The 19,207-nt window shown below is 41.0% G+C and overlaps 2 protein-coding genes across 5 annotated transcripts in view; both read right to left on the reverse strand.

The window, feature by feature from the left end:
* Positions 1 to 2,496: 2,496 nt before the first annotated feature.
* On the reverse strand, positions 2,497 to 10,913 carry anxa3a (annexin A3a). 4 transcript variants are annotated; one of them, XM_041936479.1, is made up of 14 exons: positions 10,869 to 10,913; positions 9,792 to 9,826; positions 9,660 to 9,707; positions 9,450 to 9,537; positions 8,280 to 8,374; positions 7,735 to 7,848; positions 7,011 to 7,101; positions 6,704 to 6,783; positions 6,308 to 6,364; positions 6,111 to 6,204; positions 5,901 to 5,996; positions 5,590 to 5,648; positions 4,557 to 4,679; positions 2,497 to 3,164 (listed from the first exon to the last, which is right to left on the reverse strand). In XM_041936479.1, exons 2-14 carry the CDS (start codon positions 9,804 to 9,806, stop codon positions 3,099 to 3,101), a joined length of 1,026 nt encoding a protein of 341 aa, XP_041792413.1. In that variant the 5' UTR covers positions 9,807 to 9,826; positions 10,869 to 10,913; the 3' UTR covers positions 2,497 to 3,098. The 4 variants fall into 4 exon arrangements, with proteins under 4 accessions (XP_041792413.1, XP_041792411.1, XP_041792414.1 ...); XM_041936477.1 differs by having other exon boundaries at positions 8,175 to 8,374; XM_041936480.1 differs by lacking the exon at positions 2,497 to 3,164 and adding an exon at positions 3,172 to 3,499.
* Positions 10,914 to 11,461: 548 nt separating this feature from the next.
* Positions 11,462 to 19,207, reverse strand: part of fras1 (Fraser extracellular matrix complex subunit 1) — a 226,243-nt gene continuing 218,497 nt past the window's right edge. The window contains exons 65-73 of the mRNA XM_041936965.1: positions 18,759 to 18,973; positions 17,844 to 17,994; positions 17,092 to 17,199; positions 16,707 to 16,866; positions 16,172 to 16,288; positions 15,869 to 16,035; positions 15,189 to 15,394; positions 13,773 to 13,919; positions 11,462 to 13,602 (exon numbers count right to left, since the gene is read on the reverse strand). Coding sequence (XP_041792899.1) covers positions 13,021 to 13,602; positions 13,773 to 13,919; positions 15,189 to 15,394; positions 15,869 to 16,035; positions 16,172 to 16,288; positions 16,707 to 16,866; positions 17,092 to 17,199; positions 17,844 to 17,994; positions 18,759 to 18,973 — 1,853 coding nt within the window. The 3' untranslated portion in view covers positions 11,462 to 13,020. The remainder of the gene's footprint in view (positions 13,603 to 13,772; positions 13,920 to 15,188; positions 15,395 to 15,868; positions 16,036 to 16,171; positions 16,289 to 16,706; positions 16,867 to 17,091; positions 17,200 to 17,843; positions 17,995 to 18,758; positions 18,974 to 19,207) is intronic.

Below are 19,207 nucleotides of genomic sequence, written 5' to 3' on the forward strand. Positions count from 1 at the left end.
AGTTCTTGCAGTACTTGACACAGACAGCAGAAAGGCTGAGTCAGGGCCTTTCCAGTGACTGGCAGCTGTGACGTCGGTGCTTCGTTGACGCTGCCGTACTGACACCTTCAGAAATATCCTTGAGATTTTTTTGTACTGACAAACCTTTTCTGTTTGGCTCAGCTGTTTATTGTATTCACCTTTAAAAACAGCAGTCGTACACTAGCACACTTATTCTTGAGGTCTTGACTGTGTGTTACATGCTCTTTATCACTTTGTTCAGTTTGTTTGTCATGCAATCACAGATGCTTATTATTCTGAGTCCCTGTGCCTTTGCGGTGTTGGATATTGTGTCCAGCCGGTGGCTGGCCACTGCCATCGACAGTTGTGAGAGACAAATAAAAGTATTTTGAGTCAAACTGAGGTTTAGGACTTGGAAACAGTCTTCACTCAAGGTTCACTTACTCACTATTTTATATGAGAAAACAACAACAAGCCTGTATAAGCACACAAAATGTGTTGCCTGGTTTTGCAAGAATCCTACAGATACAGCATCATTCCACTTCATAAAGTGATGAAAAACATCAAGATCAGGTTAGAACATATCAGACACTTTGATTCAGGTATTTCTGTGTTGAGGTGCAACCGAAGCTACTAGTGAACACATGAGAGGTGAAATAATCATTTACAACAATAACAACTGTGTTATATTATTTAACTTTACACTCGAGATATAAAGATGAAAAACATCTGCTTTTTTGTCGCTACATGTTTTTGGGCAACATTTCAACAATTCATTTCCCGAACTGCATGAACTCATTTAGGGGAAAAACATCTGAGTTTCATCATTTTAAGTGAAACATCATCATTTAGTCATTTGCTCTCTACAGGTGTTCCCATTTTGCCAAACAACAACCTCCAGTTATGCTCCCTCCTCTAAAAGGAAGCAGATATTGTTTTACTTTACAGCAGATGTCACAGTTTTGAGCAGCTAAAGACCTCATTTTGGAACAAAAGTCAGATTTACAGAAAGGAAAACAAGCTGCGTTTGGTAGTTGCGGCCCCAGACTCCCCTCAGGCTGCTGCCATTCTACTCGACTTCTCCAATATCAGACCCTTTCTGTGGGAATTCAGTTACATAAAAAAGAAATCAGTGAGCGACATTAAATTAAATGACATATCTGTTTTGGGGACCAAGATTCCTCCCGTTTCTCACAACTCAACTATAATTCTTTTGAATGTCCAGTACATCTGTGTCTGGATATTCTCTCTCTTCACCAGGCCATCCTGTATCATGAAACCCAAGGCTGCTGCAAATGTGACGTATTGATTTGTTTCTAATCTGTTCTTCCTCAATGGATTGATTGAGCCTCTTTTTGTCCATTACACCATTTAGCTGAGCTGAGTGAAGGAACAAAAACAGCAACACTGAGGTCATCGACACTCAATATTTCATCCTTATTATAGATTATTGAGCTGCATCTACTGTCAGGAAACTATAGCTCTGACCTTTGACTCAATAAAGTTTGCCTGCTTTCTTTGTACTTTTTACTGTGTATTTTTCTTCTAATTGGTTAATTCAACTCAATAATAATGTCTGAAATAAAATAAATGATGAGTTTTCCTGCAACGCAGTTAAAAAAGCAGTAAATTATGTTCATGTAATGACATCAATTATATTTGTCTGTAAAACAGTTAGCAGTTACCATATTTGTGACTGATGATCAGTTTTGTAAACTTTCTGACATTTAGAATATCATGAATAGAATATGAATTAGAAATAACACATGACCTATAAAAATAATTACAAAAAGCTGGAAATGTAACATTGCGACCTTTAAGTGGCTAAAATGAAAAGTAATAAGAGCACAGACATAACAACCTCCTGTCCTCCATCTTCATTCATTGAGCATTTATTTTTAATCTCCTTTATTAGATACACTGAAACTATACTGAAATCAACTGTGAAGAAAGCTTGTCAGCGAAAGAGAAAATATGCTGACAGAAAAAAAAGAAGGTCCAAGGATACAATGTACAGGTATCTCACAAGTGTACTTAAGAACAGTATAAGTTAAATGATTTTCCACCACTGAGTGAATGTTAATTCAACACAGTAAAGGTATATATAAATACAAGCATGTATGCAGCATGCCATTGGTCCAGTATTTCTACTTACATGTGTTTGCAAAAGAGATGCAAGGAATTACTGAGAAGTTAATACATCATGTTTTCACATGAAGCACATCACAGTCACACAAGACTGAACGTTTACATACATTTCAGATGACCATCAAGAGGAGTAAAACGCTTCCATTAACCTCCACAGTTCAGAGTTTCCCCAACTATGTCCTCTATAAGCCTCTTAAAACCCCCTGAGGGTCTGCAAATCTGGAAACGTTTAAAAAGCCTTTACACCCCGCTGCTGGGTCAGTGGCACCACCTGCTGGTGACATTGAAGGACTACCACACTGTGTGTGTGAGGACAGCTCTAAAAATAAGCAACATCACACACAGTGAAACATTCATGAGCTTTTTTATTACTGGAAGTTACAACAAGAAGGAGATAAAAGAGAAAAGAGATGGATAAGCTGATAAGAAAGTGGAGGAATGTTAATAATGCTGATGTTACAGCCACATTACTGTGTGCTAATGAGCCATGTAACACTCATTCCCGCAGACTTTTAAAGCAATCCTTTACTTGAATTAGTATTTTGTTGTTTAGATGAATCCCTGTCTTGTGGGTCAGTAATGTACAAATTACTATTTTTTCTCCAAATTGCTGGGAAGTTTCCTTCAAATGACTATAACTAGTACAAAATGACAAAGGTCTCTGTCGGAAACGTCTGTGGAAACTATTCAGAAGTGAAGGATTCATAAAATAACATCTTCATTTTATTTTAAGTGAACAGCTTTGAAAACTATTTGATAATGTTGAGTCGTTATTATGTGAACAAACAGCCCTTAAATAAGTGTAGTGAAGTGAAAAGTACAACATTTCTCTCTGACATGCAGTAAAGCGTAAAGCAGCAATAAATGGAACAACATTGTACTTGAGTAAATGTACTCAGTTACTTTCCACCACTGCTGAGAGGGAGCATAACGGCACAGTGACGTGGATGTTAGGACTCATCGTCTCCTCCGCAGATTTTTAGCAGAGTCTTTTCATAATTCCCTCCGCAATCAGACTGAAACAAAACAGAATTTCCTATTAAAACTTCAGCACTGTTTTCATGGTTAAAATCAATGTTTAATGATCTGCGTGCCTCTAACACGTTTCACTGTCCTTTCATACGGGACGTCTAGCTGTCAAAGCTGCCTGCTGCAGGCCGTAAACAGGTTTCTGGTTTGTAGCGTGAAGATGAAAGCAAAGCAGAAGCATGAAACCACGGCAGAGGGCCCACAGCGTGAGTTCCAGAGGAAGCAGGTTTCTCCTCGGCCCGAGGCAGAGCTCAGGTGTTAGTTAGTCGTCTCCTCCACATATGGCCTTCACGCAGTCCCCGTGGTCGCCTCCCAGATCGGACTGGAGGAAACAGCAACACAAGCGAGGAGAAAAGTGTCTTCCCACCACACTGAGCAGTAGTACAACAGATTTGACTGGGTTGTTAGGAACATACAGACTGGAGGTTTACAGCTGAGGTTTAGTGCAGGTCAACTTCTGCTCCGCTAGTTTTCAGGACTGGTGGAATCATAACAGATTCCCTGAGCAATTTTTCATGAGCAGCTTTAACATGATGCTGTTGTTTTCTCTCTTAAATCATTGACGGTCCCAATCCTGATAGCTAGTGCTATAAAAGATGAAAGTTTTGTTTCTCTTTTTCAGAAAGACCGATGACAGAAATGCTCAGTGAGACATTGACTTGCAGAAAATAGTGGAGCAGCAGCTAGCCTGAAGGTGACGCCACAGCCTTTGAGGAAGGTTTGTGTTGCTAAAGCTTCAATATTTCCTCCAAAAGACGGATGGTTATTTGTCAGAGCGGCTGAGACGGCGTACAAACTTACCGGTTACAGCAATAATTAACAAGTGATTGGCTTAAATAAAGGAACAGAGAGGAACCACCGAGACAACCTTTCCTTTAAAGAGTTGATCAAATCCCATCAAATGTTATTTCAAATGTTAGTGACAGAACAGATTTGTGCAATATGAAGAGATTTCACACAGCTCCTGTTATCTCAGTACAGTCTGGGCTTCTCAGAGGACCTCTTGGGGGGCTCTTATGTTATTCATATATATCTGGCTTCACTGAAATCAAAGTGGCTTGTCAAGTGACACCAGCTTCAATCAGTGAGATTCATTCTATGAACTGATGACTCAGAAAGCCTCAGACAGTAAACTCACAGAGGCTTGAACACAACAGATCAGGGTCCAGGGTCCAGTCAAATCCTCTGATCACACTTAGCTTGTAGTGAACTCTGCAAACTGTGTGAAGGCAAAACCTGCAAAGCTCCTATTACTGAACTGTGCTGAGCCAGAGCAACTGGTGATTACTTTGAAAAAAGTAGAATAAATCCACCTCAGTGGGTTTGAATTCTTTCTCAAAGGTTAAACTGGGATCAGATCTTCAGGAGCAGTTCCTCACCTCGATGGCAGAGTGCAGCGAGTACTCGTAGAGTTTCTTGAACTCGGCTCTGATGTCCATCAGATCGATCTCAGACCGACTCACCATGATCCGGTTCAGAGTCAACTCGTCTGTTCCACCACCCTGACACACACACACACACACACATGCAAACACAAACCAGGACAATAACACATGTTTAGCACTTCATGTAAAAATAAATTCATATACAGGATTTATCCTGCATTTATCTCACATTAGCACTGGTGACTTTTCACTCCAGAATAAAAAACTAAACTGGCTCATCGTAACACTAACCTCTGTCTCAAACAGCAGATTTAGACGACTTCGTTAGGTACAGGGGAGGAAACCATAAAGTAAACAAATTATTTATGATGACATTTGAATTTGGAGAAAACAATCCTGGTGGAAGTTGGTGCAGCAGCATCTGCTGCTTTTACCCCAGTAATTAGCGTTCCTGGTTAGGATCTGTGGGACGGGTGGTTGGAGGAGGGGAACCTGATTCTAAGCAGGTTTTAAGAATGTAGTGTGTTCACACCAGTGAGTGTCAGAGTGACAGTACACGTACTAAGTAAGGTTGTCTTGTAAGTCTTGTAAAACAAAACAATAAGTAATAAATCTTATGAAGTTTAATTAGCTGCATGTACTGTATCACTCCCTGTTAGTCTATGATGGATAAAACATGTTGATGTTTTTATATACTAACAGCTAATACAGTGTACTATGACGATGCATGGATTTGGGATATGGCTAACCTCTTCTTTTGAGAGAAAACTGAGTGCAGTGACTTCAAATTTCGTCAATTCAGTTCAATTGTAGTGATAAATCAGCAGCCATGCAGTAAAATGCAGGACATCTGTATGACCTCTCAACTGCTAAAGAAAGACACTTTATCTCAAAATCCCCTCTGCTGAACAGCTTCATATTACAGACTGTACTTTCCTCAACTATGTTGCCATGAACTGGATATTGTTCATCCTTTTCTGTGTCTGTGCAATCCTGTGAGCGCATGCAGCGAAAACAGTGTATTCACCTTCATGCTCCCGTACAGGCGTTCTGCAAAGTAGGCTGGTACGCTCTTCACACATTTCACTGGAGGAGCAACAAGGTTACGTTCAAACAAAGCGGTTAAAAGCAGCATTTAAAACACAGAGAAGAGTCACTCTTTACATGGGGATATAGACTACATGACCAAAAGTATGCGGACACCCTACCATTACTCCCACTGAATATGTAATTCTGGTCTTCTGTGAGGACTTTCCACAAGACTTGTCCACATACGTTTGGCCATGTAGTGCATGTTAGAATTAAAAGTCCCAGATACTATCCAGCGCATTAACCTACCGATGGCCACCAGCAGCTCCTCCAGCTCCCCTGACATCTCTCCTTCGATGCTTTCTTGCAGAGTCTTTCCACTGATGTTCTTATATTCAACGAGAGCTGCACAAAAACACAAAGAAAACGTCTCAGTTCACGTTTCCAGTTATTCCAAACTGAGCATAACTTGCCATCTTTAGTCTAGATTAAAATCAATATGTGCTCATCTTGACGTGCTTTGTCTCAGTTGGGGTATACTTCTTTGGCAGAGGATGTCAATAAATTTCGATTCGTCGGTGCCCCACTTCTTCTCCCCGGCATCGTACAGGGTCTGAGCAGAAGACCAGGAAATAACTCAGAATATAGTCAACATAAAGAGAAATGGTTACAGAGCATATTAAAACATTTTCCCTATGAAACAAATCCTGCTGCACCTTCGCATCTTCTTTTGCCTTGTCTTTGTCTACGTCGGTGCTCTCGTCCCTCTTTCCCTGGAAACAAAAACAAACCTTTAAATAACAGCAGACACTCACAGCTCAGTGAAGGGAGACGATTCCCCCTAATTCAAGCCTCTCATCCCTGTTTAAGCACTTAAACTCTGAAGTACCCGCTGGTGGCTTCACATTTACAAACTCCCGTTGTGCAGACAAGCATTGTTCAAACCAACAGAACTCACGTATTTGTCCTTGTTGTATTCTTTAAGTATTATTTTCAATTTATGATTCACTTTTCTTGGTTTCTCTCAAAGGAAAATATTAAAAAGGGAAGAAAATGTGATGATAAGCTTTTGTGCACTCATCTGTTCTCTCCACTATATTGCAAAGACAAACCTCGGCCAGGAGGAGCAGCGCTTTGACAAAGTCTCCAGAAACTTCCTTCTTCAGGTCAAGGGTCAGCTTCTTCTCTGTTTCTGTGGAGGAAAAACATCCAAGACAAGCTCCTGATTCTGATATTTGAAAACGGATGAACCACAAAACAAGAAATTCATGCTTTCAGTCCAGTGCATTTGGATGGACTCATTCTCTGACATTGAATGAATGAATTAAAATCAGTTTCACTATAATTACACAAACAGTTTTTACTGACCCCACCATTTAAGCTCGATTCTTAGGAATTAAGGCTGTTTACACGCTTCACCTTGCAAGTAGACGTCACAGAGAGCTGCGATCTGTTCATTGGATCTGGAGGCAAAGATTTCAATCAAGATGCTGTCGTCTGTCCCAGCTCCCTGCAACATCACACAGTTAGATTACCACACCGAGCCGACGCCGTGAACGACGATGAGGATAAACGTGCCAAGATTTCAGTTCACTGAAACACGTGCACAGTTGGAAAAAAAACAACTAACTAAATAAATAAATGCTGAAAGGAAATCATGTGATTCAGTTCTACTAATAACACTTATATTGCTTGATTTGTACATCCAAGAAGTTTTGTTTGCCTGAGTATGAACCACACAGTCTGTTCTGAACTTTCTTCCCTTATTAATAGCTTTTCACCAGGGAAGAAACACCCCTCATAAACAGTCTGAAAATATATATAATTTAACTAATACTGTATATTTCACAGTACAATAAATTGCTAAATTTCACGGCTTAGTTTTCCCTGCTCAAATATACTGTAATATATATATATATATATATATATATATATATATATATATATATATATATATATATATATATATATATACACAGTATATACACACACTGGTTAAACCCCCCGAAATCAAGTCTATCACACTTACATATGATATATTATTTTCAGTTCAACTCTGAAGCTGAATGTAATCAGACACACTGGTTAAATTCATTTGCAAAGTTTATAAAGAAAACCTTTCAGAGAGAAAATGAAAACTGACTTTCATGGCCCGCATCACTTCGTGGCAGTCGTACACGGCGGGAGGGGTGATGAGCGCCACCAGCAGGCTCTCGAAGTCACCGTGGGTGTCCCCTTTCACGTCCTCCAGTAAAGACTGCAGCGTGATGTAAACACAGCCATCGTTTCACAAAGGAAGCACACTCACATTCATGCAACACACAACCACACCCATGCAAATACACGCAGAGCCACACACACAGCAGTTACCAGAGTTTACACAGAAACTGTGAGAATTACTTGTCATGTTAAAGATGCACAAGAAAAGGTGCTGGAGATTAAGTCAAAGATGAAACCTGTGGTTGAAAGATCCACAGTAAAAATCATTTCAGGTGTCAGGCACACAGGAAGTGATGAAGTGAATTAAGAATGACAACAAACAGACACGACTCATTCAGCGTAAACACATATTATTTCCCACACCAAGAACTTGTGAAGCAGTGAGGAAGTCATTTTCTGAGACTCTCTGTTCTGATGCAGGTGACTGTAGTTCGCTCTGGATGAATGACAGCAGCAGTGAGATCTCACCCTGCCGGTGGCTCCCTGATAGGCCTCACAGATGAGCTGCCTCTGAGCGCTGCTTCTGTGGGTCAAAATGTCAATCAGAGTCTTCTCTGTGGTGCCTGAAACATTTCCAAAAAAGAGATGACATGAAAGAAATGTAACTGCAGGTTTACAGCCATGCTCAGTCTCCAACAACAGAAAACACTGTTGAAGACTGTTGAATAAATACATGTATTTTAACTCCAACTTGCATTAATCTAAACTTCTGTGTCTGTCACAGCTTTACTTGTGATTTAAGATGAATGGATCCATTTTTCTTACTTTCTTGTAGCCCTATTTTAGCGATTGGCAACTAAAATAAAAGGTTTAACGCCCATGTTTTATGCCTATTTGGTCTGATTAAGAACCTACACAGCTGCCGTCAAACCTACAGGATCCTAAACAAACATTTTTGTCAAGACAATGAACTTGCTTTGGATTCAGGGTAGCTCTGTTTTGCTAGCGTCTGTCTCTTTCTCTGTGATTAATATTTACATATAAATCACTGAACTGAATTCACATTAATTCATTGTAATTTAAAGGTAACTTTACCACACAAAATTGCATGGATCCACAAAAATCAACAGCTAAGACTGCAGTTAGCGCTACTGACTCAGCTACACTAGTTTCTTCTCACGAGAGCTTAGCTGGGTTTTCCTCATCATAATAAGATTTATCCTCATTTAGTTAATAACAAATGTATCTATGTTTATTTTCTTTTTTAATTATAGACTACAGTCAGGGAAAAAATTGTGAGTAGACATGTTTTTAGCTTCAGCGCTAACTTCTCAGCTAGCTTTCAGTTGATAGATTATTCTCTGTGATTTTCATGTTAGAACGGATGTAATTTGGCTATTTGATGCTAAGCTACATGTTGACGTTTAACATGTAACATTCAGCATGTTAGCATTCTGATATTAGCATTTTAACATGTTCACAGTCACCATGTTGCTAAAGGCACTATCATTACATTATTAGCTTTTATCTCAAATTTAGCATGTTAGCATACCATGCTAAAGACAATATACAACATACAACAAATGTAATTAGGTAGTTAGTTTTAGAGATATCCTGTCTAGTGATGGTCTGTGTTTCCTGGAGAAACTATATCTTCCACATTATGTTAAGTGTGTGTGAGACAGTGTGCATTTGTACCGAGTCCTTCAATGGCCTTCCTCAGAGCCACGGCATCGTCTCCTGCATCAAAGTTTGCTTTGGGCTTGATGGTTCCTCTCTCTCCTGTCTGAGGCACACGGTGACATTCACCCGTCAGTTTGTTTGCTTTCTTCCTCTCTGTCAGTATTTGTTTGGGAACAAATGTCACAGTAAAGCCTGAAATCAGCGTGCAGTTTTAGTTGGACCTACCTTTGCAGAGAAAGAGGAATCGCTATTCACAAGACTGCCCAAGTCATCCTGCAGAACGTTGAGCGGGCGTGTTTAAGATGTACGATCAGTCAAAAAGCTCATCAGAAAATCAAAACACAGGACTCGACTTACCCACAAAGACGCCATGATGACAACACGAAGGTCCTCTGCAGAAGAAGGAGCAACACATTCACAGTTAAATTTTCTGCTTTTGTGATTTATGGTGGAAATCTTTATGGCAGCACCTCTTTTATTGACATATTCTCACCAGACTCCAGTCATAAAAACTCAATGCTCATATAATGAGTTGCAGTGTTTACAACAGCACTTTACTGTGTTTATTATGCAGGATTGTGTCACTTTTCCTGTAGTCTGCTGTTTAGTATTTCTTTTATGAGCTGGAGCTTCATTATTTAAGTCAATAAATAAGAGTTTATAGTTGTCTTGTTGCTATGTTGCAGTATATTTAATCATCTTAATATTGCTTATGGTGTTCCTGTGAAACTGAATAGTATGAAACTGAGTGTCACAATGAAATAACTGTTTGACTTCTCTGAACTTGACTACTGATAATTATTAGACGACTGATTAATCTCAGAGGGAGAGTAGGAAGTGACAGTAATTGTCACCTTACACCTTACACCTTACTATTTTCTTTGCTTTTTTTTTAATGGGATCTGTGATATGTTAGTTGCTGACTCAGTAGCATCTGTCAAAAGAGCACATCCTCATCATGTTGACACACCTGTGTTTGCCTACATGATCAGCTGTTCTGATGAGTAAGTAAATGAACCAATCACCCTCAATGAAAGCACCCAGCTGCAGTTTTATATCACTGTCAAACTGTACAGTTGCTAGAAATTATCTAAGATACTAGAGGAGATCAAAAATATCACACATTTCAAAGCACATATCAACATTAAATTCCCTCTAAGAAGACTACTGGGGTTTGTTTAGTGATACAGCAGGAAATAAAAATACTAAATATGATTAACTTGCATTTAGGTTGAAATTAAGCAACACAGCAGGAAGACCTGAGTGGATACAGAGCGTTATGCTCAGGTAAAGATAAGCTCATGAGAAAACTACTCATCTGTGCACAAAATGCTGCTTTAAAGGTTTAACTCCAAGAATAATCTGTTACAACAATAACAGCAAAGCACAAAGAAACACACTGAAAGAAACGACGGAAACCACAAGAAAGCTCACCTGGATTTTTGTCTGAACCGAAACAGCGTTCCACCACACCTTCAATCTCTGTCTGAACTGGAAATACACCTGAACAGTCATCTGACCACGCCCACTCTGTACAGGCAGGTGCCGCCTTCAGGACGGCTCGTACATTTCGATTGTCTACATTTAGAAGGCTTCTGGAAAAAGAGACAATCATTCACATGGATTTTAATTGGTGGGCCTTCACATGGTTAAATGATCTGTCAGATCAATTTTACTTTTTTCTTTTTAAAGGCATGGTTCATTTTTTCTTCTTTAAACTTGTTCATGTTCCCCTAATGATGAATTGTGATCACTTAGGCGATCCCCTGACTTTTCATCAAGAACCCATCATCAGGTCATAATCTAATACTCACACTCGGAGGTCCAACAAATATAACAAAGGTGTTTCCTTCCACATAAAACATTTGCCAAGGAAAGCATTTTAAATTGTGCATTGTTTGCATCCATGTTTACTAGCTGGCAGAAAAGAAATTGATCAGCCGATTTTCATCTTCACAGATTATTAAATAAGAAATAAACCTCAAAGAATTAAAAATCATGAAATACAGGACAATCGTGGGTTTCAATTTAATTTTTATTACTAAAAAAGGCACCAAATACAGGCATCATGTTGATAGCATCATAGTTAGTTTCCACAAATGATAGCACCAAAAATATATTGTTATTTCCCATAATTTCCTGTCCATGTGTTGTTTCGATAGGCACACAGTTGAAAGAAAACAGGAGGCGGGATCAGAGAGACGCATGGAGAGAAAGACATGTCAACATCTCGCATGAGAGAAAAGTTTGATCTTTTGCAGTGCTCTCCAACCAGTGTCATACACTTAGAAAAATGACAGTACTTTTAACATCATGGGTACATCAGTAGCTGAGCGTTACATAATATATCGTAAGAGGGTAACATGATAATACATAAATGAGAAACCAAAACATTTGAGTGAGATGTGGGTCGGTGTAAAATAAAAAATGAGCGAGGGGATTAGTGTCTTTGGGTGGAACGAAGGCAGGTAGACACACATCTCTTAAAAAACACATCATTTAAAAAAGTGATTAATTTCGTTAGAACAGTAGTAAGGCTAAAGCGCTCAGTCGTGTGGACGGGACGGAAACCTTTGCTGTCCAAACGGTGGCATCTGATTTACTACAATCACATGGAGATTTCTGTAACTCTTGGAAAAGAAAAAAACACTTTGGATGATTCAGTTTGAAACTCACAACGAGAAATACTGCATGGCACTTATAATTGGCAGCTGTCAGAGTACAGTACAAACGACAAAAATAAGAATTTGTGTTGAAACAAGGACAATTACCTGTTTGTTCAACATGACAGTACAAATGTCTCTAAGTAAGGCTTGAAATACACGTTTGTTTGTTTTTTAATGCAAATAAAATTCCTGCTCATGAGGGAAGGATTAGAAGTTATGGCATAATTGCACTTGAATAGGTATCATTCAGTTTGTTATTATATACACTCTGCACTCATTCAGCCTTGGGCGATAGCAGCACATTGATGTGCTTAATATTTTCACAGCAGTCAGGAGCAGCTGTAGCTGATGTGCGAGTCGCTCCGCGGAAAAAACTAAACCTTGTTCTGTTTAATCAGAGTATTTAGAGTTAATTTATCTGCAGAAACAGTGAACGATGAGGATAAATGCAGAAAAACAAGGAGGACTCTACACTGGCTACAACTCTACAGTAGTGACATTTAGTAGCAGTGAAATGACTCAATGCAGCAGGGAAGTGTTTTTGTAGAAACAATCACCAGTGTCTGAGCTACCACTCACCATTTTGGTGCTAAAAAGGACATAAATGTCAAGTAAAATAGTAATGGATTGAACAGCAGTGTCAGATGGGGACCGGATGATCAGACGCAGATGTTTTGGCTGTTTCACACAGCTGAGTGGTTTGTGGATTCCTGAGGTAGCCCAGTTGCGAAATGATTAAAACGCTGCGTAGCTGTCTGCACGTCACACTCTTCCCTTTTTCAAAGTGGTATAAAAATACATTAGCAAACATCTCGTTCTTTAAGTACAAACTTTCTTTTACAAAATACCTTTTTATAATCTTACTCCCTCCTCCTCCCCCCTCTTTGCCTCCTCTTCTTCTCCTCTTTCCGGTCAGTGTTTCAGACCTCAGTGCCGTCGTTGAGGTTGTTGTGGAGTTTGACCTCCAGGTTGACCTGTTTGACCTTGGCCTTGCCGTTGGGCTCTTGGTTGCGGTTGAGGACGTTGACGTTCCTCACGGTGCAGTGTTTGGTGCTGAAGTTCTTCTCCACACACTTGTCCATGCACACCTCCACCTTGGTGTTGAGCGGATACTCCTCGTACACTTTCTGAGCCTTTTTGTTCTTCCTCTTGGCCGACCGCCGGCAGCGGCGGAACACGAAGCAAGAGGCCAGCAGGGCCAGGACCAGCAGGGTCACAGCGGCTACTCCACCGCCCACCGAGCTGCCCACGTGGGCGTTAAAGGTGGCGGAGGGCCCAGCCTCCAGGCGGAGCGACTTCATGTTGGTGCCGTTCTTCACCTGGTCGCCCTCGTTATCGTAGATCAGCGACTCGTCCAGTGTCAGACGCCCGCTGCGGTCCACCAGGTCGCGTTTGGAGCGGCTCAGCTCATAGGTCACTGAGCGCTGAATCCTGGGGCTGGACCGCGACTCTGGGCTGATGACATAAATTACCTGCAGGTACCACTGGTGTCCAGCCTCCACCTGTTGATCATCAGTGTGAAAGAAGGAACAGCATGACAAACTTTAAATTAGGCAACCTTTCATGGCAACAGCAATATCTTGGACTGGTGGAAGCTCATAAAAGCTTGTGGGAAGATAAAAGGAACTAAACTGAGAAACTGTAAAGATGAAGAGCAGCTGGTTCCACGCACCTTGTAGAGAGCATCAACCTTCATTGTAAAGCCGTCGACGCCTGGCATGGCCGTCATGGACTGCAGCTCTGGTATGTCTGAGGCGAAGTGAGCCTCGAAGGGAACATCGTGGAAAAATCTCTCACATACGTCTGGCTGCTTACGATCCTGCAGAGGAAAATCAGAGCACTTTAAATAAAACATTTGTTCACGTGGCACAAAGTTTCCTTTTGAAAAAGTCAGGCTGATTTCCAACAGCAGGAAGTAACAAATTATTTTAAAATTCAACTGATGGCTGCACGCAGTGACAATCAGCCTGCAGCATTTTCTGAAATATAGTGTAGATGCAGGACAAATGCATTCAAGTGTAATTACACAGCTGCTGACCCAGTGCAGCGTTTCTGCTACACATGATGATGTTTGTTAATGACAACAACCAGAATTTACATAGTGTAGAATGTCAGAGATGTAAATAACCCACAGGCTTTGAATGTCTTCAAAAACCTGCTGCCACCCACTGAGAAGAGCGACAGGTCAGACTAGTGTGGCAGGTAAAAAGAACAATCTGTGTGTGTGTGTGTGTGTGTGTGTGTGCGTGCGTGCGTGTGTGTGTGTGTGTGTGCTATGGGGGATGTTAGCCTGCTGTACAGACATAACATTACAGGAAGACTATGGTATCTTAAGTCATCTGAAACAAACACATCAGAAGTTTCTTCTTCAAGGTTAAACTCATACAAAAGGTAAATTCAGTCAATGGTTTCTGACAATAAACAACAATTTGCAGCAATTCCCCCCCCAGATACAAAACCTTCGGACAGAAAAAAATAAATCAGCAGCAGATCAGAGATCAACAAGCACGAACACCCTTCACATGGACAAAGATAAACCAGTCAGTGGCTTAACAGTTTGAAATTACTGACTGCTTGATCTATGAAATCAAAATTTCAACAAGTCAAAAAATGTGGTTCTGTTTAAAGGACAGAAACCCCCAAAAAACATGACGAACACTGTGTGAAACATGAGCTTGTCTCTTTAAATGGACAAAGTGCAGCGTGTGCATTTCATGGAAATTTTGTGGTTCTATCTCTGCTCCAACTGCTGCTGCATCCTGGCAACAACTTCCTTAAAGGACAGAGCACCATAGATTGAACAGGGCCTTTACATCAACTAAAACGAAAACTGGCTTTTACGTTAGACGTTTGATTTTACAGATCTTCAGATAATTAACAGCTTTTACATAACAGACGAACATTAGAGTTCTTGGGTGGGCAAGTAGTAACACAGTCTGAATCCTCACTACGCTCGTATTTAATATTTAATAATGACCTTGGTAATATTTCCCCCCAAGGTTGGTAGACATAACATGCATTTTGAATAAGGCTCTTAAAACATGCACCACAGACCAGAGTAAACAAACAAAAGCATCAATATCTGTACCAGCAGTAGGAAGCGATGTTTGAGGTGCTTGTTGGGCTGGATGCAGCCGTACTGCGGCCCCTCGTTGTACAGCGTCCCCGTGGGGTCAAAGAAGGGAACGTATCCGTCCCTGCCGGTGCAGAGGTACACCTTCTCCAGCTGCAGTTTGTAGGCTGCGTTCAGGTTCTGCTCAGGGTTCCACAGCACCCTGCCGTACAGAGTCTGACCTGCAGGGGGGAGCAGAGGGTCAGGTTTTCTCTTAATTGTTCACATGTACGAAGATGTTTGAGTTTGTGCTGCATAAAACTGCCTCAAACTCTCTTGATCTGCTACTTAAATGAAGTGATTACATTATTATGTTGGTGCTTTGGTTAGAACTTCTTAGTGAGTCATAATATTAAATAAATGAAGAAAAAATCAAGGGATTAAATACACACACAAAAGCAGTCCTTTACAGGTCACATGATGAATAGAATTTAACGGTATATGGCTGAATGTCCAGGATATTTCATTGTTTACTAATTTCCTGACCGTTATACACACACACACACAAAAAAAAACAGTGTGTTGTGAAAATTAAAGGAAAGATAATGAGGGAAACTCCTAAAATCCAGAACGCCAAAAAGCAACTCATTGCTCTTCAATAAACATTTCTAAAAGGCCAGTTTAAGAAGGGTAGTTTGGTTTCTGTCCTGTCGTACCCATGGAGAAGGCTCCCTTGTAGTCCATCTCAGCCATAGAGACATCAGTGGTGGAGGGGTCCATCATGAAAACCTTCTCGTTGTTACACAGCTGGAACTCTGTGTTGAGGGAGTAAACCACAGGAACGGGCCGGTTGGTCTGCTGGAAGGCGATTGGCACCAGGAACCTATCGGAGACCAAGACAGGGCAAGATTCAAGTGATCTGCTGTACTTTCATTTGCTGTCCTGTTCCCACAATGCACCAGGGCTTCCTCAAATATGACATGAAACCAAGACTGACAGGACTCAAGTTGGGGACGTACTTTTCTGGAGCGTGAGCCGTGCAGGACAGAGGTTTGTCGCCGGGGTCGATCCAGGGCTGTGTTGGCTGGACAGTGCAGGGGATCAAGAAGACGGTGTACTCTCCAGAATAGTCCTTCCTGTTGAATGACACACAAGACAACACAACGATTATCATCCAGGCACTGTGAGGCACACTGAAGAATCAAGGGGGCTAATCGAGGATTCTTCTGAAATCCACAAGAGCAGACAAAAAGCGTGTGGATTTTTCAGAAGTCAAATGAATCATCAAATTTGACTGCAGTCCTTCTCTGGGTGACACTGTATTTTAAAAAATGTTGAAAAATTTTCAGCTAACTGAAAAAAAGAAGAGAAAAAAGTAGCCTCGCAGTAAAACTAAATTTTGCATTTTGGCTCAATATTTACCAAACATTAGCAACTCATCCTCATTATTCCCATCCAGCTGAACTCTAAAATGCTAGTATGATGGAAAATTTGGAGCCAGCGTGAACAGAAATCTTCCTGCGCTCCCTCTGGTCTGTGGGTGAAGTGACTGACCTGCTGTAGGAGCTGGTAGCCCTCCACAGCTGGTACGGAGAGTCAAAGGTTTGAGCGCTCCACAGCAGCTGAATGTCAAACTCGATGCCTCCGAGGTGGTCTGGAGCCATCAGGCGGGACTTGTGGCCCGGTAGAGTGTGGTGTTCAAGGACAAACTGACCTGGATAAAAAGGAAAAAATTGAAGCTGCATTAGACAGAGAGATGCTTTTTTTTCTGGCTGAGAACACTGTTTGCTTCACACTGAAAGACTCTGTTGCCCTTCAGCTATTAGTCCACAACAACAACACACATATTTGTTGTATATTTTCTGAACCAAAAGCAACAAAGTGTGGACTTTTCCTGGACCTCAATCAGGAATGTCCTGATCGGATGCTGTGAACTGACCTCTGAATTTGGCGTGGGTTTTGAACTCAATCACCAGCCGTCCGTCTTCTCTGATGTAGATCCTGATGATCTGCAGTCTGGCTGAGAGGACGCTGTCAGTCTGGATGCCTGCAGACCAGAAAAACCAGCCAAGGAAGTCAGAGGTTAGATCCAGAAGAAGATCCAAAGCAGAAGTGCAACACCGATCAGACATTTTGCTGAGTAAAACAACAGAAAAGGATACTGATGATTTCACATAATGTGTCAGATGTTTGGAAACAAAATACCAAATGCATCTCTACATTAATGTCAAATGAAAGTTCATGAATGAAATCATGTTAACCCTTTCTGAGCAAAACCATAACATACATAAATAGACACATAGATAAATGTCTACTCGCAAAGTCAAGATGAAATAGAAACCATCATCAAATATGATTATGAAACCGCACAAAATATTGCAGGCAGTCGATGCTGTGTTTGGAGTATCTACACTGAAAAGTCAGGAGTAAAATGAATAAATGTAGAAATCCCACTTTATATCTATGTGTGCTGAAACTCTTCTGCTACGTTTTTGTGATAACTGCCAACAAACTGAAGATTTCTTGTGTTTACTGGCTTTCAAAAGCTGCAGTGAATAGTAATAGGTTGAGTCTTGTTTTGTGAAATGCAAATTCTGTTAAAGTGAACAAGGCGACCCAGAAATGCAAAATGGGGACTTGTACAAACTTTATATGATGATTTGCTCAGTTTCTGCTGTGTAAAGTCCTGACCTGTCCTCCAGAGCACGGTGTCGTAGAAGAAGGAGAACTCCATCTCGGTGTGATGCTCCAGAGATGCCCACCCTCTCGGTGCCGTCACATAGATGTAGGAGACGTAGAGAGGAACCTGCACTGTCAGGAAGGACTGAGCCGAGTCCCGAACCTGGAAGAGCAACAATGCTTTAATGTTGGTTCTCCACCTGCGGACCGGGACCCCTCAGAGGGTCATATCACGATTTGAGAAACCACTGGGTATCAGCACTTTTTCTTATTCATTTGTAGATTTGAGTATTTTATACTCAAATCTACAAATGCGGCGTGAACCTTAAACCTTCAGTTAATTTGTTTTTTTGAGCAGAGTTTTAACACTTGGTTACTAGGAAACTGGGATTCTGTGACTTTTTGCCGACAGCTGGGCCTTGAGCTACTTAAAAACTGATTTCATTCCTGACCTTGAAAACAGCAGCTGACAAAACAGTCAACAAACAATCCACTCAAGGTCCATTTACTCGCTAATTCTTAGCTTCAGGTTTAAAGCAAACATGGACAAGATGTTCTCAAAGTGCTCAGAATAGTGTCACATTTGAACATCCATAGTTCTATGACAAATATTCTATGACAGTGATAGTGATATGACTAAACACCCCAGAACAAGTGAGTAGTCGACCTTGAGCGGAGATTTATCAGAACTGATTACATTTTGGTGGTGATCCAGATTTAGATTTCCACCTGGAGACAAACATCATTGTAGCTTGAAAAGAAGCGTTTAAGATCAGGTTGGAAAGCTCCTCAGTTGTCTGCTACATTTAGTTGTTTGAACTGATCATCTTGGCCGATTTAAACTGCAGCCAGAGAAAGATTTTCTTCATGAGTCATATCTGGTGGTCAGAGAGTGGTGAAGAACTGTCCCTTGACTGTCGTATGCACCTGGAAATCGGCGGTGACGGAGCCCCCGCAGACGTCTATGAGCTCCGTCATGTCATAGTAAGCGTCAAAGGTCCAGATGCAGCTCTTGAGGTTGAGGTGCTTGTAGAGCTGGATGCTCTTGGCCTCCCGGACATTGGGGTTGAACTGGTAGGGGCGGTCGTAACCCGGCCCCAGAGAGATGCTGTCAAAGGATACATCGTCCAGGAATCCTGTCTCTGTGGAAGAATGTCGTCAAAGTTTGGATTAGCTTACATTGTCAGTAACTATATAAACAATATTTCATCTTGGTGTCTTATTACCAGATGATAATTCTCTGTAAAACAGGGCAGACTTACGGTGGCTACAAACAAGCTTTGAGAACGGGATTCAGATTTGAACACAGCGCACCTTGTTTTCTGTGTCCATGAACATGTGTCCAGAGGCGAAAACGTGTTCTCTACGTCTGATTT

This window comes from Chelmon rostratus, chromosome 5, assembly GCF_017976325.1.
Source record: "Chelmon rostratus isolate fCheRos1 chromosome 5, fCheRos1.pri, whole genome shotgun sequence".
In the NCBI taxonomy this organism is placed as follows: Eukaryota; Metazoa; Chordata; class Actinopteri; order Chaetodontiformes; family Chaetodontidae; genus Chelmon; species Chelmon rostratus.

Excerpts from the sequence above, each read along its gene's own strand:
- anxa3a (XM_041936477.1), bottom strand. Across the intron at positions 7,849-8,174 it reads CACTGCTTCACAAGTTCTTG|TCTTTACTGGAGGACGTGAA; the intron begins GTGTGGGAAATA and ends ATCACGCTGCAG. Across the intron at positions 7,102-7,734 it reads AAGTGATGCGGGCCATGAAA|GGAGCTGGGACAGACGACAG; the intron begins GTCAGTTTTCAT and ends GTGATGTTGCAG.